An 18,330-nucleotide genomic window follows, 5' to 3' on the forward strand; every position below is an offset into this window, starting at 1 on the left:
TGAGGGCCTGTAGGAGTGAGGTCTCATGGTGAATGAAAACATTCAGGTGAACAGCTCTGTGCGGAGTGGATGAACATGGTCACGCAGCCAGAGGAGTTTAGTGCTTCCTCCTCCCTGGGGTTACAGGGTACAACAAGCTGGGGGTAATCAATCTGAGCAGCATTCCCTATCATACACTTACACCAAAGCATCTTATACTGCTGTTTAAACAGCTCCTCATGAGCGGTGCTGGTGGCTGGGTGCTGTGCCCCAGGTGAGTTGATAGGTCAAGAAACCGTAGGGAACAGTTGTGTAGGGTTGATGGACTGGAGGGTGCCATTCTCCACCCTCCACCATATCCTCGGTGCTTTCTCTCTCCTCCCTCTGTGTCAGACCAGGTAGCTGGAAGGAAAGTCAGTTCATCTTATTCATCAGGCAGAAATGATGATGTATTTTTGTTGCTTTTTTTTTGTTGGGTTGTGTTTTGGGGTTTTTTTTAGGGTTATTTCCAACCAGATGAGCAAGCAAGGGAACACACAGCCAGGGGAGAGTGGGACCGTGCCTTTTAGCAGCAACTTGCATTTACATTACTGCCAGAGGGACAATGTTGCCTATAAACTGTCTGAGCATTTCCACCTTCCCTGATTGAAATTTGGCTGGCCAACAGGTCCAAAATGTATAGGGGGCAGAAGGCCCAGCAAGTGGCAGGGAGATTTACAACGTGAGCTACATGACCCCGTATGTTTCACTCTCTTAGGAAACCAGGCTATAAATATGGTGGCTAAGTGTCCCCCAGATAAGAGGCATGAATCACGAACTTTGTGGACGGATGTGAGAAATAAACTGCTTTATTTGGAAAGGCGCCTTGATTTAAAAGCCTGCCTGTGCTATACGCGTACATCAACGTGCGTCGGAGAGCTAGGCTGGATCTGGGGAGGAATTTGGCTCTGGGTTCAGCCCCGTCTCTGTTTTCAGTGGCGGTTCCCAAGCCAACAGCTGGCCCTGGGTAATCCGGCTCTCCTGATGGTTCATCCAACTGCAGGGGATCTCCAGGGGAGCGCTGGCGTCTCCCTGCATGCGTTGGTGTCCCGGACCGTGTTGTGATAACCCAAGGAGAATAGCTGGGCTGCTCACGGGAGAATGGAGTCACTCAGATGAATTAATTGTTGGACCTCTGGCGATGGGTCCTGACCCTGGTGAGGTCAATGGGAATTTTCCTGTTTGATTCATCACAGCAAGAATTTCATCTCCCAGGGAGGACTTTTCCCTGGCTCTGACCAACACCTCGGCTAATTGGCATAGCTCTCTCATTACATCATTGTTTTCTTGCTTTCACAGAAACGATTGGCCCGGAGAGAAATATTTTACCTGGAAAGGGAGACCAAGAGCAAACTGACAAAGGCAGGGGGGTGTCAACATTTCATGCTGAAAGAACACAGAAGGGCTAAGAGTGGATCTGGACAGCTACTGGATGTAGGCTGATGCAGCTCATAGGCAGAAAGCTGTTAGGTGCAAACAGGCTAATTGCTTTGGGATTATTGCTGGGTGGTTACAGAGGAAAGGAGGAGCACCAGAAATGCATTCCATGGATGAGGAGAACAGCCTGTCAAGGGCATTGGTACACAACTTTCAGATCCCTTCCCCACCACGTTTAAAACAAGCAAGACTGGGCTCTTCCTTGGTCTTGCTGCATTGTGGAAGAGGGACGAACCTGGGACAGCCCTGCTGGGCTTTGCATTTTCTGGTCTAGGTGGTGGCTGATGGACAGCACATTCCTGCTATGAACCTCATGGGCAAAGGGGTCTGTATGCATGTGGGGAATCCCTGCTCCTTTTCTGTGCCTTCTTTCTCTGGCCAGCCCTTTCCAGTGCCTGTAAGAACCTGGCACAGCCTGGAAAGGAAGGGTAGGTATGGAGGGGCTTGCCTGAGAAACACAGACCACACTTGCCTTTATGTCAAACCGGTTAGCTTTTGCACCAAAAGTGATGGAAAAAAGGCTGCCCCGATTGCAATTGTTTTCTCTGGGAAGGGAAATAAAGGGACAGAGCCACCCTGCTCTGCTGGGATGGTGTGGGCTGCTGCGTTCGCTCCTGGTCAGTGGGAGAGTGTGCATCCCACCACCGGCAGCTTTGCTGAGAATCAGCAGGAGTCACAGGCAGGCACTTGCTGTTCTGTTAAACGTCAGGTTTATTGCTTTCAGGTAAGAGGAAAGGCAATTTCTCATGTGTGTGACAGGTAACAACCAGATGCCAAAAGGGGCAATACATAGTCTGGGTGGCCCCAATTTCTTCTTGTCACAGTGTTTCCTAGAAAGTCACAGCAAAAGCAAAAAGCAACAGGTTCAGAAGTCCACGAGTGAATCCACAGCCATGTTCTCCTAGGGGAGCAGCAGTCACAGAAAGGCACAACATTTCCTTCCCAACCACAGCCTGTTCTTTGTTAGTGGAGCCTGCAGCTCTCCATGTGCTGCAGTTTGCTCCTTTGGAAATCTTCAGCTCTTTGCAGTAGTGGGGGATAAACTTTTACAACAGAGAATGATGGGTTCAAAGCAGTACCGAGCCAGATATTCACCAGGAATGCAGTTTCCAACTCGGCATAAGCCCCCTTCATGGTTACAGCTGTCTGGTCCATGAGCATCTCCTGTACAAAGAAGCAGCAAGTTGGTGGGTAAAATGTGTGGGGCTTCCTCTGGCACCATGTGCATGGCCAGCCAAGCCAGCACTGCGAGTGTGCATGGAGCCTGGGCATGCACGGCTGCAAAGAGCACACCGGGGATCCCTGTCCCAAAGGACAGCTTCAGACATCTGTTAAAAAACCCCAGTTGCAGAGCCAACCTCACTCAAGGAACATTTTATCATGCGGGGTTTTTTTCAGGACGTTGGCAAAGACCGTGCACGGGAGGTCAGAGCGGTTGTTCTCGCCCTACCAAGGAGGCAACTGCAGCCTGAGAAAAGGCAGAAACATTTTCCCAGAGCACAGGACATCTCCTGTAGGGCTTCTCCAACCAGTCTGCTCCTAGAAAGCCAGGGAGGTGCCCCATTTTCACAGCTTCTTCCCTGCTCATTTTTGCATTACCCCAAGGGTAAATCATGCATTTTGCCAGTGTCCCACTCACCCACTATCTCATCCAGAAACCTGAGGACACCTTTCCCCCTCGGTACCTATAATATTTTTATTTGATCATACAGCAAGGAAAGATTATTCCTGTTCCCAGATACCTCTGTTTACCACCCTCGGCCTTCCTGGTCTTACCGTGACTGGTCAGGGAGACGAAGATTAAAATGAACCAAAAGATCCCCATTGCTTTGGTCCTGCTGGAAAGTCACAGGGCTCAGCGTGAGATTTTGCAGAAGCCTCTGCGTGCTGCTGGCATGCTGGATGGCATCCGGGAAGAGGGAGGGAGTAGGCAGGAGTTAATTATATTCCAGTCTCGGGAGTAACATTTACTGCTGAGAAACCCTCTGTGTCGTTCTGACCCAGTGCTGTGGCTCCAAACAATGTTGACTTGCTTCACGTTTGCTGGTTATCGGCGTCCCTGATTCCTCTCCCTGGCAGCTGGCATTTTGGATGGGTAGATTGCCAGTTGCAGGCAGCTCCGTGGAAAAAGAGGCTCAGGGGGATCCTCTGCCCTTCACCTGCAGACAGCAAAGTCCCCAGGGAGCTGATGGGTGGGAGGGTGGCAACCTGCAAGGAAAGACTCCTGAGGAGCTGCAAGGAGGAGAACTGTGCAGGCTAGGAGTGATTCATTTTTTTATATGAGCTCGTGTGAATATTTTCTCCAGCTGAAACCTGGGTGTGATTTTTTCCTGCCAAAAAGGCCATTCCAGCTTTGGCTTCCGAGGAATTTGGGAGGCTTCATTCCTGAGCGTGATGAGCACACAACACTGGTGGAGGAGGTAGCTGGTTAGCTCAGCAATGCACCACTTGGTGGTAATTATGCGAGAGATATGCAGCTTTTGCTGTAAAATCAGCCTGTGATATTCCAGCTACCCTCGCCTGGCTGCTGCCCCTGCCTGGTCCTGCTGTTTGCTGTCCCTTCAGCTGTGTTAATATAACAGTTCGTGTGTATACATCCAAACAGGATAGTTGAAAGATGGAGGTTAAAAATTCCCTTCCCCCTCAAAAAATGTAGTTTGGATGCACTCGGTAGAGTCAAAGTTTGCTGTCCTGGATCAGCAGGCATGAAAAGCTTGATTTATGTCCCTCGAGATGCCTAGGTATTGGGGATTTCTGCATCAGTGACAGTGGCAGACAAGACACTCTGGAAGGTCAGCATGGTACCCTGGGTCATCTCAAGTGACACCAATGTCCAGCTGTGGGCAACTGAGTCTGGGCCTAAAGCCAAGAAGGACAAAAGACAGATTTCATCTGTCTCTAGGCTCAGATGGGTTAAAGCATCTTGTTCAAAGACTGACCAGTCGTAACCTAGGGCAGTCAAGTGCTGGCAAACCCCTCATTTTCCTTGTCCACTTATTATTCTCATTACTCCATTACTCCATGGTCTCCTGCTGGACCACAAACAGGTCCAACCACCCTCTCGGAGTGAGAACTAGTCCCTTAGGAGTGGGACTGTTCCCTTGGGTCTACACGGCAAGGAGCTGGTCTGTTGTGTAAACCTTTACACAACTGTTTGCACATCGTAGCGTTTGGACTTGCCCCTCTGGGCTATGTGGTGGGCAAACCTGCAAGGCAGGTCTGGCAAAAGAGCTCGCAGCTCTGGACCGTTCCGTGCTAGAGAGATACTGATCTCAGAGGAAGAGCAGAGTCAGCAGACTGCCTGCTGCAGTCTGATAATCATTTCCAAGTCGGCCTGCTCAGGTTTTGCAAAGGAGAGGATTTTTCTACCTGCTCTCCCCAGGTCATTTTTCTGGATGTGTTGCTTTTTCAGTGCATTTCCACTCCAACAGAGTGGTGTGGGCTTGATTTTTCCCTGTAGCCCCCTCCCAAGCAACATTGCTCCCCTCTCCTCATCCTCTTCACGCCTTATAACTGATGGCAAAGCTTGGCTGGTCCCACACGTCGCTGTGTGCTGTATCCTCATCTCCCTTGTGCGAGGGTGAGATGTACCCTCTCCTGTTGTAGGACTGCTTGCTGCTCCTTGCTGTCTCTGAGACTGGAAGGTGCATGGTAGGTCAAGGACCTTTGCGTGCTGCCTCACATGCTAGTCCACTCACTAAAGATGCAGGGAAGTGAAACACCCCTGGAGCTGAAAGAGCTTTCTTGCCTGTGGCCCATGACCGTGTGGATCAGGGCAGCCTTGCAAAGACAGTTTGGAGGGTCTTGTTTGATCTAAAGAGGGTGCACATCTGGACATCTTTTGTGCCTGAATGATGGGGCAAGAGCTTGCATGGAAGGGGCGGGATATATTGTAGTCTTGCCAAAAATGAACGCCTCACCTCTTTCTTTTTGCCTGTGTGAAATAATTTGCTTTTTGAGACAGCAGTTCCCAAAAGGGACTTGTCCCACTGATAGCACACACATACCCGCAGCTTGTTAGAATCAGTTAAAAATCAGGTTTGAGAGGACTTCTACAGTCCGTCTCCCTGCCTAAAGTGTGGCCACCTTAAAATCTGCATTATCCCTAGGACATGTACACTATCGATTTACAGTGCACCATGCATACACTATACACCTGTGGATATCTAAGTACTATCGCTGTTAATAGCATCTTCTCTGTGTTCCCTGGGCCAAGTGGTGTGGACAGGCTCATCCCCACGGCGTGTGATTCTGCGTGTGGCTCTCCATACACAAGCACACAGCTGGTTCATTCCAGAGTGGGAATGGGGTGTAAATGGTTATGAATGCAGTACAGACAATCCAGTGCCCAACGTCTCCATACAAAGCAAGGGGTGGACCAATGTGTTAGTACAGATGTACTGTTGTGTTAACTCCAGGGGCTACTAATGCTAAATTTTGTAGCTGGACTGGGGAGAAACATTTCTTCATGAAAACAGGAGCAGCAAAGGCAGGATACTCAGCGCCAGGGTTTTGAGGGCAGTAAGTCTTCACTTACATGGATAAGCAAGATCCTTTCCACCTCTTTGGCACAGTTGGGGTATACACCTCAACTAGCTCCTTCTCCTGCCCCCAGACAACCCCGGTCCATGGAGAACAACCAGCAATGGCTGTGTGTGTCTTAGGAAGGCTGGAGGAACATGGTGCTGGCTTTAAAACCACCTCATGACATAGCAGTCAGTGGATGCACACCATCTGCAAATCTGAGCGCAGCCCTTTTCATTTGGCATTGACCCAGGATCTTCTGAGAAATGATAAACACTTGACTGGACAGCTGCAGCCGCTGGGACCTTGTCCTCCACCAGTCTATGTGGCTACTGAGCCATGGGTCTCTTTCACACCCCAAGGTCACCCCATGTTTCAGGTTTGCAATGTGGCTTTGTGGGTGGGTGAATTGCTTTCATGGGACAGTTTTTATCCATGGTTATGGTGACCTCGGTGAGTCCCTCGATGAGTTTCTTTGGGAAATGTGCAGACCATGTACTCTTTCCTGCATGCTTTATCTGCACATAAGCCTCAATTTGGGGCTAATAGCAGGCTCTTTATTCTTTGCTGACTTATATCTGATGGCACCTCAGTGAAATCTTCTAGCAAGCCATTAACTTGCTAGTTACAGTGCCTCTTCCCCCTGTACTAAGTTGAGCATTGCCCTCCTTCATGACTCAAGGAAGCTGAGATCTTGAATAAATTAGCAAACAACTACAAATTGCCACTACCCAACCAAAATCAGCTAAAACTAATGGAAATAAAGTGAGGAGAAGAAAGCAAATGAAAGTAAGGCTCAATGGTGAGAGTCCATATGTAAGACATAGGAAGTCTTACGTCCTACTTCTGATCTAAACTTTCTGGATGCCTCTGTACTGTCCTCTGGAACCAGTGTCCTGGTTCATCAGTGTCCTGGTTCACCAGTGTCCTGGACCGGTGTGAGGACAGTGTCCTCATATTACCTCACATTACCTCTGGAAGAACCTTCATGCTCAACATGGGAGTAAATCACACTTTGATCAACATCAATTCACCTCCAAGTCTCAGATGAAAAAGCATGCTTTAGAAATGAATGAGAGGCAAGCAAGACGTGCCAAAGTAAGAAAGCAATTTCATTATCACTGGCATTATGTTGATTATGGACAAAGGAACATTTATTGAAGAAGATCTGAGGTTCCCATGGCTGCCATACATGCTGGAACGGGACATTTTCAGGACACCACACCTTCTACAGTTCCTCCTAATATATATATACCAGCAGCAGAGCATGGTGTAACCTTGGCCAATCCTTATCTATTGTTGTGCAGGACCACAGTCACAGTGTTGACATATCCTACCTCTCACCAGGCACCCAAGCATAGACCGAGTTCTGCATGGGCACATCAGGTGGGAAACAGGCCTACAGAGGCACCAGCCGTGTGTCAGAGGAGCGGACAAGACAGGCGGACTCTGGTGTGGTAGTGGGGGTGTATTTACATGTGGGAAAACTCAGTGGGAGCAGAAACTAAAGCCCATTTATTGACTTAACTTAATTTCAGTGGGTCATGGGGTAGGCCATAAATCATGTTATTTCATGATTCAAAAAAAAAATATTTTTTTAATTCTAATTAGAAAAAGAATGTATTAATCTCCTCTCCTGCATTTTCCTTTTATCCGGGCTTGAACTCCTTGGATATATCTTTACTAGTAAACAAAACAAGGCAGGACACAAGCACTGGGATTTGATCATCCAAACTGTGAAATGCTTAGCATATCCCTGGAAATGTTTTTGTTCAGGCTAACTATTTCTCTCCCAAACAATTGCCAAGTGTGTCTGGGATCAGGGATTGCTTCCACCAGGCAGTCTGGATGTAGCCATCTGTTTCTGGAAGAGAAGAGAGGATGGACATGGCCAGATTATGATATTTGGCTTCAGGGCTAGGGAAGAGGCCCTGAGCCTGCTCAGTTTACTAGAACAGTTATAACAATCCAGATACTAAATGGGCATGAAAATGTACCAAGTTTTCTGAGAGTGAGTTGACAGTTTGGAAGATAAAAGGGTTGGGGAAGATAAAAGGGTTGCTCTTGGGCTTTGAAGTCATCAGGAAAAATCAGCAGCTTAGGGCTACACACATGCCCAAATGCTTTGGGAAAAGCAACACACAGTTGTTTGCCCAAGGGTACCTCTGTCCTCTGGTTATTTGTGCATCTGGGTTTGATTTGCAAATGATTTCCCTGCTATCTTCCCTCCCATCTTCTGTCTGATCTAAACATGTTCATCGATCCCCATCTTTCCAAAACACCCGCCCCCACTCCAAAAAAAGGATGGAGACAGCCAAAACCATGTCAAAGACCACACTGACAATTTACTAGCATGGACCATCCAGCTCCAACACCATAGCCTGGCTTTACTTATTTTACAAACACAACATAGCCTCAGAGACAGCCAGAGCAAGCCCAACATTTGCTTTGTGTCCACAGTTCAGTAAAGTGCCTGAGTGGTGCAATGCACGTCAGGACTTCGTCCTTGACATTTCCCAAAGGCTTGTCTGATGCCTGCACCTCTAGATTTTGAGTTGGATTTGTGCTGGGAAAAGACCACTGTGGATGTAGACATGGGGGGTCCCAAGGGGCAGTCAGTGTTGCGGTTACTCCTAGGCACACTGAGAGTCTTTCTGTTTGAAAGACGGTGAGATGTGCAGATGCTGGGTGGCCAGATAGAAACACCTAGGCTATTAAGATTTTAAAATAAATTCTTCCTGGAAAATAACTTGCAACGGCACAGGGGAGAGGCGGGGAACAGGGGATCAGAGAAGCAAAGCAGAAGGAGCTTTGTACCCAAAAATCCTTCTAGCAGGCATTTCTTCTAATGAAAACAGAACTACTGTTTTATCAAGCTCAATCTAAACTCTCAGGACAGCTCTCCAACAGGTAACTCCTTTGCTATCCCCGAATGTCTCTCTCTCTGTGCAGCATTTTAGTGCCTGTTGATAACGGGTGGCCATCTCATCTTCCCTGTAATAGCAATTACTCCTGAGGCTGCTGGACCAGCTATCCTGGTTGGGGCATGACCTGTAAACAGCTCAGCAGGGCACTCAGAGCCACCACTATTGATTAATTAAATATCACTTAAATACTCCTAGCCTGGAAAAGCCATGTAACTCATGGGGAGGAGTAGGCAGTGTTTGTGTCTGGCGTGGTGTATGAGGACGGACATCTGGATATCTGAATGCCTGAGTCAGTGGAGAGGTGGTTCCTGGCTCACTAAACTATCTGCTTTCCACAGACCATCAAGGATGTGTCAACAAGGTATTTTTCTCAACTTGCATCAACCTTTGGAAGAACCACTTCTGTTTCAGATCTGGATAAAGACTTTGTGTGCTGAAACCTGCCCAACTTTTCCAGCTGTGCCAGTTGGCTTTCTCTGCATATAGACCTTGTTTTGCTTGTGTCATTCAACCATAGTGAAATGGTGGAGTGACCTGAGAGCAGCCTCTCACCTGCAAACTCCCTCTGTGCTTCACTTCTTTATTAGCTGTTTCCTTCAATAAAAAAGGTTAATTGTCCTCAATCCTGTAAAGCAGACAAGTATAACAACAACATGATGCTGATAAGTAAGATTAGGCTCATCAAGAAGACTGCAACAGAGAGGTAGCTCTGCAAGTAGATGTTTCCTTTTGATGACTCCCCCCAAGGCACGATGTCTGGTATTGGGGTGAGGCAGAAAGCCAGGGCCAGCAGCTTCCTACAGACATAGTCACTGTCACAGTTTTCTCAAAAAAACTCAGTTTCTTATGAAATTAAAGAAAATTGGCTTCTCCTACCCACTTCTGAAGCAGACAAGCCATCTACAGCATTGCTTCTCTTTCCATGTCTTTCTGTTCTTGCTCATCCTGCTGAGACTCCTCCAGGAAGTGTTGTTGACACTAAAACCTCCTGAAATAACGCAGATCAACTGGTGTAGGCAGACCATAAGCCTGGGCTGGCATCTACTACATAATGCTTACATATTTGTGGGTTTTTTCCTCCCTTGAGATTTTTTTTCCCCTGTGTGTAGTTGCATAAATTACCCTCCCTCTTCTCTAGCAAAAAATATGAAGGACAGACAACAGTCAAAGCCAAAATGCTTAAAAAAATTCTCAAATAATTTCTAAATTTTTGAATTTTTCCCTAAAGGGGAAACCTTTCTTCCTGTTTAGTAATCCATCCTAGGTAAAAAATGTGGCTTCAGGAAGGGTTCTGCTGTTTCCAGCTACAAGCAGCGCACACCTGCCTGATTTGTGATACAAACTCGGGGAACACCTACATAAAATAGTCCTTGAACTACCAGCAATAGACATGGCAGAAAACACCCTCAGAGATATTAAAGGAGTGCAAAGAATTTTTTGCAGCATGAATATTCCTAGGAGAAAATGAATTAAATTAGTTTGAGCAACTGATTGGAGGTCTCACTTAAAGAGCGTTCATCTCCAGTTACTAAGAATCCCTGTTAAGCTCTTGGTTGGTTACATAGACGGTCACATGGAGCGGTGATTCTGCTACGGAAATAAAGTTTTCCCATTGGCAGAGGTCAATATCATTTTACACATCTTTAGAATGGAGGAAAAAAGTGTTAGACCAAGGTCATCTCACCTGTCTAAATGCTGGCTGACTAAGAGGGAGGTCACTCTTTGGTCAGTGAAGGATGAATGTGATGACGTTGCCAGTGGATCTATTCCTCTCTGTAGACCAGGAGAGCAGCCTAGGATGACTAGGATGATGGCTAACACACTGATTTAGAGAATGACCTTTCTGAAGTGTGTAGTGGGGATGTGAACAAGACATCTGCATTAGTTCAGGCCAGAGGAAAGGTTATCATCTCAGCTGTTGAGGAACAGGATGATGGAAGTTTTCTGCTGCAAGGGGCTTTCTGTCCTGTGTGGGAAGGGTTTGAAATCCTCCCATCCAAGGAAGGTGCCACAGCTTGTGCTCTGAGGGTCATTTTTAGGTGGCTGGGAGATGAATGCCACCCCTTCTCATTTTCCTCTGCAAAGATGTCCAGCTACTCAGCCTTCAGCTGAAGAAATTAGAAAGCCAGCAGTCATGACTGGGAGCTGCTGAGCACATGGAGATGACACTGGGAAGCAAACACTTTTTTGTCTACACTTTGAATGAAAGTTCTGCAGTTAATAAATTCAAACTTACCACAGAGGGAAGCACAGACTGCATAAAATGGTTTTAGATAGACGGTTTTAGATAGATTTGCCCAGTCACACATGAAGACTTCCCATAGGTGGTACCTGTGCTCAAGTGGGTGCGGTTTATTGATAGAAATAGGGAGGCAGGGAAGAGCAGTTGACTGGCATCCTGCTTTGGAGAGTGGGAGTTGAGTAATGTAGACATGGCCTGACCATGCCAGTTGGACAGTCCTTATTTCTATCACTTCAATAGAAGGAAAAGACATTATCTTTCCTTCTATTAGGAAGGAATGGAAGGAGGGAAGGAAGGAAGGAAGGAAGGAAGGAAGGAGGACAGACAGAAAAGAGAGGGAGGTGAGGTTTGGATTATGACAGGATGTGGTTTCCAAAGACATTACAGCAAAGTTTCTGTGGATTTCTGTGAGTGGGTGTAATAGAGAGACATTCTGCCTCTTTCCATACATATATGACTGTTATACCTGTTTATTTAGTATTTTTTGCCTTTGTTATATAAAGAAACATGTCACCTCTGGTTAATTATATGTTGCATGTTGAGAAAAACAGACATCTTCTCTGCAACGCTAGGAAGAAAACTTGTTTGTTTTCTTGTCCATGCATTTCTGTGGTTTTCTGCAATTCCATGAGGTCTTTATTACACTTCTGTGCAGCACTTCCATTCTCTGTGAGGGCAAAGTCCCACTTGTTCTTGCAGACATTTGATTTGTGGAGGTACACAATGACCTCCCTCGTCTTGACAAGTATGGAAGTTTGATGTCGTGTCTGCAATGAAGAGGATTTAAGACAAAACAGAAAACATTGCATCACCATCTGAACCAACTCATACGTAGACAGCGTCATGAAGTTCTGTTACTGTGTCTCCAGAAGCAAGGACACAAAGAAGGACTATGGGGGTCATCAGAGCACTTCTGTAAAAAGAGGAACTTGTGACCCACCAACTTGGATAAGAAACAACTGAAGGAGGGATATTGTAAAGGCATGAAGGAGGTGGATGCAGAATGACTACAGTTCATTTGCAGTACAGAAGTAGGTGGTACTGAATAAAATTATGAGGGTGAGGTTTTAAAACAAACAAGGAATTCCTAATCTAAGGGGGGAAAATCCAGTAAGGACTTTTAAACACAAAGATACTTAAATCTAAAAGTCCTGAGATGCAAATTCATGAAAGCCAGGAGAATATATAAGGAAGTGTAGTTATATTGTTCTAGTGTTCACTAATAGTCATTTTACACACACAGAGTAACTGTATAGAAACATCCGCTTCTGGCCACAGGCAGGTACAGGATGCTGGATCAGGTGAACCTTAGGTCTGATTAGCACAGTTGGCTATAAAGCATGTATTGACTTAATGATATATGTTGACTATTGAGGAGCTCCAAAAATAAGCAAGTGCAGAAGGTATTAGATAAATCTACAGGGAAGAGGTCAGCTGGCACCTATTAAACATAGCGGTGTGGATGCAGTAAGCAGTTCCCCAACAGATGATTATAGGAAGATAAATCAAGGAAGGAGGACTCTGTGCACCACAATTTTTGTTTTCTTTCCCCGGGCATCTGTTCTGTTGGAGACATGGTATTTGGCCAGCCCAAAATGGCAATTCTGGTCCTGTGCTCCATGCTGCCATTAATGGAAGAACAGCCAGGTCCATCTGTGTAGATGGGAGGAGGTGGCTTAGGCCATTTGGAGACAGAACAAGAGTGTGTTTTGCTGACTTTAGTAATCTCCTCTCCAAATGATGCCTGCCTGGGCAGGGTTTCCACACATACCTATGCAGCAGGTTTTCTGACGCCGAGAGCAAGTCCCAAACGCGGCAAATGGCTCTGGGCAGGATTTTGAATGGAAGCAGAAGCCATGGTATCCAACACAACGTAAGGTGTCTTTGGGCATGCTGAGACCTATAGGAAGAATGAGATTCCCAGCTGTGCTGCAGGACCAGTCCATTTCACATGGTCTTCCTCCTGCTGAAAACTCATGGGCCCCAATTAGGGGTCTGATACAAATACCCCCAAAGCCCAAGGCAGCTTTTCAAAAACTTTTGGGACCTCACAGGCCTCCAAGGAAGGCCTTTGTACGACTAGAGAAAAACATAGCTGTTGATGGCAAGTTTCTGAAAATGTCCTGGTCATGCATGTTGTAGTGGGTAGGGACAGCCCAGCCTTTGGATGCTTCTAAGCTCTAGGACTGCAATGCTGCAGGCTGGTCATGTAAGGAGCAGCATGGTGCTCATATGCCCTGAGATGTACCTATGACTTAAAAAAAATCAAAAGCTGGGATCTGCTCCAGTTAACAGGGACAAGAGGTTTGCCCAGTTCCTTCCTTCTCTGAAAGACTTACTCCAAGGTGGGGAGTTTCATTAAGCATGAAGAAAAGGTAGGCTAAAAGCACAATCAGTAAATGAATCAGTGCAGCAGAAGGGCTGAGGAAGGGGAACCAGCATATTCAGAGAGCTTTAGTAAAACTCACTGGTGTAGTTCAACTTGAGTAGTACAAGGGAACACCTCTGCCGTTCTTCTACCATAAATGAAGGAGACAATTTATGACCCTGGGGTAAGAAAAGGCAGATGATTTCCATGGTACCATCTTCCAATAGTGCCACAAAGTAGCATAAAGAGAATTCAAAGAGTCATAAGGAGCCAACACCTCGTAGTGGCTTCTGTGGGGAGGTTTTGATTTGACATCTGGTCACCATAGATTAATTTTTCACTTCTGCTTCTAGACTGAGAAATAAGGAATGGCTCTAATGGTAAGAGCTGAAGAGCATGGAGGAGTACAGTCTGCACCACTGCACAAGCTAGTTGTACCTCCTACACAGGCAGACCCCAGTTTGGGTCTTGTCCCTTACCTGGAACAGCCTGGAGGAGGAAGAGGAGAAGAGCCATGAGGCAGGAGAAGAGCTTCATGGTGGAAGGTCTCAGCTGCAGCATGGAGACAGGGCCGCAATGCCAGAACCTTTGAGTAAGGGAGGAGGGAGCACTCTTGCATTTATAAGGCTGTGGGAACAGACCTGGCTGTCCGGGGGACCTTGGCAGTGGTGAGTGTGGAAGGCAATGAGTACAGCTTGACCGCTGCACACGGCTAAACCTGAACAATGGCAGAGAGTCACAAAAGCAAGCGGAGAAGTAACTATACCTCCCTACCCGGCCACTGGGAAGGCTGCTTCTCAATACCAACTCACCCGGAGAGCATCGTTACTTGTTGACTTCAAAGATCAAGGTGGTTGGTAATGGACCACCCAGAGAAAATTAGCCATCATTCTGGTGGGAGAGAAGGCACCTGGGAATATCAGAAGACTGTCGATGATTTTGAGTATAGCAGAGGGTCCAAGGTGCTGCTGCAATATTTGCAGTCTCCATTCATCGGTGCAAAGAAATGATTTTTTGCCTCATTTCCCTAACTGAAAAGTAAAATTTGAACCAACTAAACAACCAATTTTCTTTCTGAAAATATGAGTTGGTTGATATTATGGACTCATTTCAGTTGCCCAAATATATAGACCTAACTCCTGTGGGCTGCCCTAGGGTATCCAAAGAATCTCATGGGACTACCTGGTAAGACGCAGGACCTCTGAGACAATCTGCATACGAATAGAGGGGCAAATGGATGGCCATGTGTATGGTCTAACTTATTTAAAATTGCACTGGACACTCATGTGTGGTCAAGTGACTGAAGCTTAATGGCGGTGGTCAGTGCTACACTCAGATACTGAGGTGTGAGCATCTACAATGGATGTGGCTGCATGGGCAGGAGATGTTTAATTAGTGGTTCTAGGACTAACGTCATCTGTTTGGCTATAGCAGGATCTTAGGAGCCAACACACATGGAGAAACCTGTGCTGTAGGTACTTGTACTTGGCTGGCCAAGTGCAGAGCTAAGACCATCTTCTGTCATTAAAGACGCCTTAGGGATCTCATCTGCCCTCCAGCTGCTGCTCCATGAGGGTGCAGATCCCCCGTAGCTCCTGTATGATATCTGCCAGTCCCAGGCAGACTATCTTTTTCTGCACCCTTGACCTTCTGAACCCAATTCTACCATCCTTCTAACTCATGCCCTAAACCACCAGAAATACAGCCCAAATTCTGTGCCCTTTACCTCCTCTACCCCCCTCTCTCCCCACCTATCATGACGCAGGCTTCCTATCTTGCAAGCCAAATCTGCCTTAGACCCTGATCTCCAGGCTGCAGTTGAAAGTACAGAACTCGTCAGTGGCTAGGTAACTATGTCTCCAGCATGCTGCACTTGCTCATTTTGCTTTCAAACACCCTCGGAAAATATCCAGACGGTTAATTAACCCATTCAGGTCAAGCTACCACAGACCATGGGTCAATTCCTATCTCCACTCTTAGGTCACGCAGAGCAAGCATCTGCATATTAAAGAACTGAGAAGAACTTAGACCTCAGAGGTAAAGTAACAGGTTATTAAGGAAAGCTGTGCAGATTAATTAAGGTTCTTCTCACATGGTTTCAGTTTGAATGGGTTGTTATCTTATGGAAAACATATAGGTTAGTCAGAATGCATCAACCTGCACTTCTGCAGGGAGCTCATTTGGTTTCGTAATGCATTTAAATAAAAGCATGTGGAAGTTGCCAGAAAGTCTTCCCAGGGCTGAGTCAGTATGTCCCACTGTTCTCCCATGCCTCAGTTCCTCAAATGTTAGTGCCTTACTCCAAGAACAAGGTGTTACAGCAGTCTGGAATTAACCCGCTTGGTTTGTGCTCAGGCTGCCAGGACTTCATTTCCATGAAACATACTGTATTATAAAAAATGCCATTTTTCTGCTTAAAAAGTAAGATCTTGCCATCTTAGAAGTGATCAGCACTGCAGGTTCCTGTACCTATTGCCTGAAGCCATTGTTCAACCCTCAAGTGCTCGTGCTGTTCTCTTAAACAGGATCAAATGCTTTCAGGTTGCCCATAACTAGAAATGAGTATTTGTCCACTTTCTGCTCCAGGGAGTCCTGAGGAAATGCTTTGTCACTTTTTTGGCTTTTCAAGGATAGTTTGACCAAAAAAAAGGACATTTTTTTCTTCAAAGCACCTTTCACAGAACAAAATAGAATTATTTGCTATGTCTATGGACGGATTGCCTATTACTCCTTATTGCTTTCTCTTGGGAACCAGTGTTGCATCGCAGGACATACAGCAGGGTCATACATGAGGTCCAGATTATCGCAGTTTGCAGATGTCATGAGCAGCACCCTCAGTTTTGCAGTGTACAAAGAGCAGAGGACAAATGAGATTCGTGATCCAGTTTCATAAGGATCTGTCTGTACAGTGTTTGAACTGTGCTATGGTCATACTGAAATGGCAGCTGACAGCACAGGTTCTCCTTCAGAGGAGAAAAAAACAGTGTCACTTATTTGAGCCCGCTTCTGTACATTATATTTACTGATGTTGTTCTGACCCAGTGGCCTTGACATCAACAACATAAACCTTCCCCTTAGTCAATGTGCATTGTTCTCTGCATTTCTGGTTTCTTTGTTAGCTTTTAATTTCAAATTTGCAGGTGTCATTGAGTGTCCCGTGCAGCCGTGTGGCAGGAGAGCTGTTCATGTCCATTTTCAGGCACTCCAGGGAAATGGATGAAACAAAGACCTTGACAAGAAAACTTCAGTTGGCTCAGGTTCCCACTGAAGCCAAGGGGAGTATCTCAGCTCTCAGACAGGGCCCAACATTGTACTTAGTCAGACTGGAGCAGGAACCCAGCTTTCTAATTCTGCAAAGTTATTTTTAAAATTGCAAAAAGTGGACCTGTTCTGTTTAATGATGGACTGGAAATGTTTGCCTTTTTTTTCATGGGAAGTGAAGGACAAATGCAACACCTCAAGTGTGTTAATAACCTGGCAGAAGAGGAGTGCTTGTCCAATAATCTTACATTCAAAATCCTTCCCTATAATTTCCAGCCATTGCACAGACAATGTTCTCACTGTCAGGCTATAAGCATTTATATGATCATTATTCCCTTCGAATTATAATAAAAAAAATTATCTCAGAAAAAAACCTTTGGATTTGGAGTGAAATTCACTTTGGTAAAGCGTTTCCCTCCAGAGTCCCTGTTCCTTGGAGCAGGTCGGATCACCTCTCCTGACTCAGATATGACCCTGTGATTGTTCAGGGAAAGTGATGCACAGAGGTGTTTGCTAGCAATTTTGGCCAAGGGTTGCACTATATACATTGAAGTAAAATCCCTGTTTCAAGTCCTTCTTGCTCCCAGAAGACCTATGAACACTGGAACTCTCTCACCACCTAGCAAAGAATTGCCATCTTATTCTGCTTTGGTGCCCCTGCATTTCATTTGCTCTTGTTTATTCTCCTCCTCCTCTCCCAAGTTATTCCAGGTAAGAGACGTGTTTTGTATGGATCACAGAAGAAATACTTACACAGGGGGAAAGCTCTGCCTCCTGCCTAATGACCAGTTCTGCAGCTGACCTACAGTCGGGGCTGGAGAAAGTCACCAACCCTCCATATAGTCAATAGCTTCCTCATGCTCAGTGTTGCAATGGTCACAGGAAAGACCTGTTCCCAGTTCATTCCAGTTTACCAGCAGACAGGACTGCTGGAGATTTTTTCATGCATTTCCATGCAGGGTATGAAAATGCAAACAACTGCAGAATTCTGAGCAGGGTTGTTTTAATCACTATTTTAGTCATTAGCATTACTAAGATGAGTCACCCATGGTATGGGATCTTCTGTTTTGTGGGTTTTGGTGGAGTTTGTCTCACATTAGATACATGAAAATTACAAGTGGGATTCCCCTCACCCCACTTGAGATGTCTACAGTTTAAAGCCTGCATTGGAGCCAGTCATGTAGCCAGTGTCACTTCTACAACATGATATTCTGGCAGACTCACCCAGTACTTGCTTCTCTCCGTTGACTATGAAGGAAATGCAGAAGACTAGTTCAGATGGAGGCATCTGTACTGTCAACCTCCAAAAGAGGTGGGATGAAACCCATCCCAGCTGTCTAGTCTAACACCATCTACTAGTTTCCCTTGGAGTCAATGGAGACACAAGGACTTGCAGAGGAGACTTCAACACTGTCTTGAGGTATGTGTCTGAGGCAGGTGAGATACACAGTCTTTGGGAGATGGTTGTTTCTCTTTCTTAATGTGGGGTATAGAGATAAACCCTTTAATGATCTTTCTGCTGTGGAGTAGATCTTGCTAACCTGACTTCCATA

At 46.1% G+C, this 18,330-nt stretch overlaps 1 protein-coding gene across 1 annotated transcript; it reads right to left on the reverse strand.

Annotated features, from left to right (window-relative positions):
• Positions 1-952: 952 nt before the first annotated feature.
• Positions 953-9,878, reverse strand: LOC140649917 (gallinacin-12-like). Its single transcript, XM_072857756.1, is given in 3 exon segments — positions 953-2,619; positions 3,232-3,663; positions 9,783-9,878. Coding segments are annotated over 2 exon segments (282 nt in total). The 5' UTR covers positions 3,365-3,663; positions 9,783-9,878; the 3' UTR covers positions 953-2,470.
• Between the last annotated feature and the right edge of the window lie 8,452 nt (positions 9,879-18,330).

This window comes from Ciconia boyciana, chromosome 3 (genome assembly GCF_034638445.1).
Source record: "Ciconia boyciana chromosome 3, ASM3463844v1, whole genome shotgun sequence".
In the NCBI taxonomy this organism is placed as follows: Eukaryota; Metazoa; Chordata; class Aves; order Ciconiiformes; family Ciconiidae; genus Ciconia; species Ciconia boyciana.